Source organism: Bremia lactucae, linkage group LG3 (assembly GCF_004359215.1).
Source record: "Bremia lactucae strain SF5 linkage group LG3, whole genome shotgun sequence".
Classification (NCBI taxonomy): domain Eukaryota; phylum Oomycota; class Peronosporomycetes; order Peronosporales; family Peronosporaceae; genus Bremia; species Bremia lactucae.
Window position 1 is genome coordinate 5,649,824 of NC_090612.1, and position 1,718 is coordinate 5,651,541.

Here is a 1,718-nt window from a genome sequence, read left to right on the forward strand (position 1 = left end):
ATAGTTTCCAGCAGTTCAAAGGAAATACGAATAAATTTGCACTGATGGTCATTCACACATTTGTAACAATATTATTTGATTCAAGTTTCATCAAGTGTGAACAACAAGTTCTTAAAAGGCAATCAATCATCTTAGAAAGTCCAACATTTTTCAAATTGCTTTTCATTACTACCAAGCGATCACAATAAGTATCGATAATACTTTGGCCTATGAGCGGCGGTTCCTATTTACGTTCGAGCAAAGACGGCCATCAAAGCGCTGAGACTCAGCATGACAAGCAACTTCTGTTTGTGCAGTTTCGGGCGACTTCGGTACACAAACGACACATTCGACCAAATCTGATTTTAACCTTTTGCTGATGGTAGATAGCTGTGATTCTGTGCGCTTGGGATTTTTTTGCTGATATTTCAAGTAGCAACAGCGCAGGGGGAGCTTTGCTGCTTATTATTCCTCAATTAACACTATTTCTCGTTTTGGTGTCGAGCTTTTTTTCAGCTTACAAGCTGAGCAGCCTTAAACATGTATGAGCCACATACGAAAATACACAATGACAAAAAATCCGTTAAGCGTAGTTTTGGCACTTAAAAGATATTTGCTGCTGCTGTGACCATCGCAACGGTATCATTTCTTGCCACAATCCACTCAAGTTTCCGCCTTGGCATCAGCTTTTGTTGCTGTAGTCGCTCATTTTGGTACGTGGTATTATTAAATTCAAACGATCCCCGTCGTGTATACCCGTCACTGTGTTTAGCCCGATCACAGGCCTAACAGCGGACTCAAACGCGTGCGGAATCGTTGTCAACAATTGGTGGGTATCATAGCTTTTAAAACGATCTTTTATTATTCTGACAATTTTATATATAGCTATATGGCATTTATTAGAAAAATTGCGCATTTCTATGGCACCGTAAGCTTACAAGCCCCACTGGTAGGATGGCGAGAGAAAAAATAGGTATCCGTGTTAACCAAAAATGATTGTTTTTAGATTACGATAATTTTAGCGGCCTTGTCGATTATCACTCGCCAAATGTCGGGTCGCAAGCATTGTGACGCATTTATGGCGAACACAATTGAATATCATTGACGAAATAGACAGTCAACAATTCATCTTAAGGTGCTGCAATTCATGTGAACTCTTTGGCTGACATAAAAAGCGAGATTATTTGACTATACATTCCATCTTTGTATCTAAGATATTTGTTGAATGTCCATTAAAATTGCCATACTGTAACGGGGTGTATCGTTACATGAAATTAACACTTAAAGGTTGTTAATTAATATATTATCGAAAAGGTAGATAATATTTCGAGGACATTACTTTATATAGTAATGTTCAGAACTCTTATCCATAAATAGGTATAGACCATTATATCTATTTATTCCGCAGACTAATCAGCTGTAGATAAAACAAAAGAGAGAGACAGATAAGATAAGATAAGAATTTCGTTGCATGTTTACTAATAGTTTATAACTAAGTTAGAGTTAACAGATAGAAAGAAGAGATACTTAATTATATTAATAAAGTTTTCATTTTACCCTCTTTAAGCTAGTTACCTTAAAGAGAAGTCTTCCTCTGCACGTACTAGTGTACGTGAAATAACGTAAGGCACCACTCGCAACTGAAGCAGTGCGAAGTGGACTTGTACTGAAGCAGTACAAGTCGTAGTGCCCCGTTACACCTGGTAGCACTTTGTAGTCCGTCCAAGGACCACATTTCC

General features: G+C 37.8%; 1 protein-coding gene across 1 annotated transcript; it reads left to right on the forward strand.

Annotated features, from left to right (window-relative positions):
• Nucleotides 1–209: 209 nt before the first annotated feature.
• On the forward strand, nucleotides 210–1,084 carry CCR75_001960 (uncharacterized protein; the record flags this gene model as incomplete). Its single annotated transcript, XM_067960061.1, has 6 exons — nucleotides 210–311; nucleotides 366–521; nucleotides 589–692; nucleotides 752–808; nucleotides 865–928; nucleotides 986–1,084. 6 exons carry the CDS (start codon nucleotides 210–212, stop codon nucleotides 1,082–1,084), a joined length of 582 nt encoding a protein of 193 aa, XP_067817215.1.
• Nucleotides 1,085–1,718: the final 634 nt, after the last annotated feature.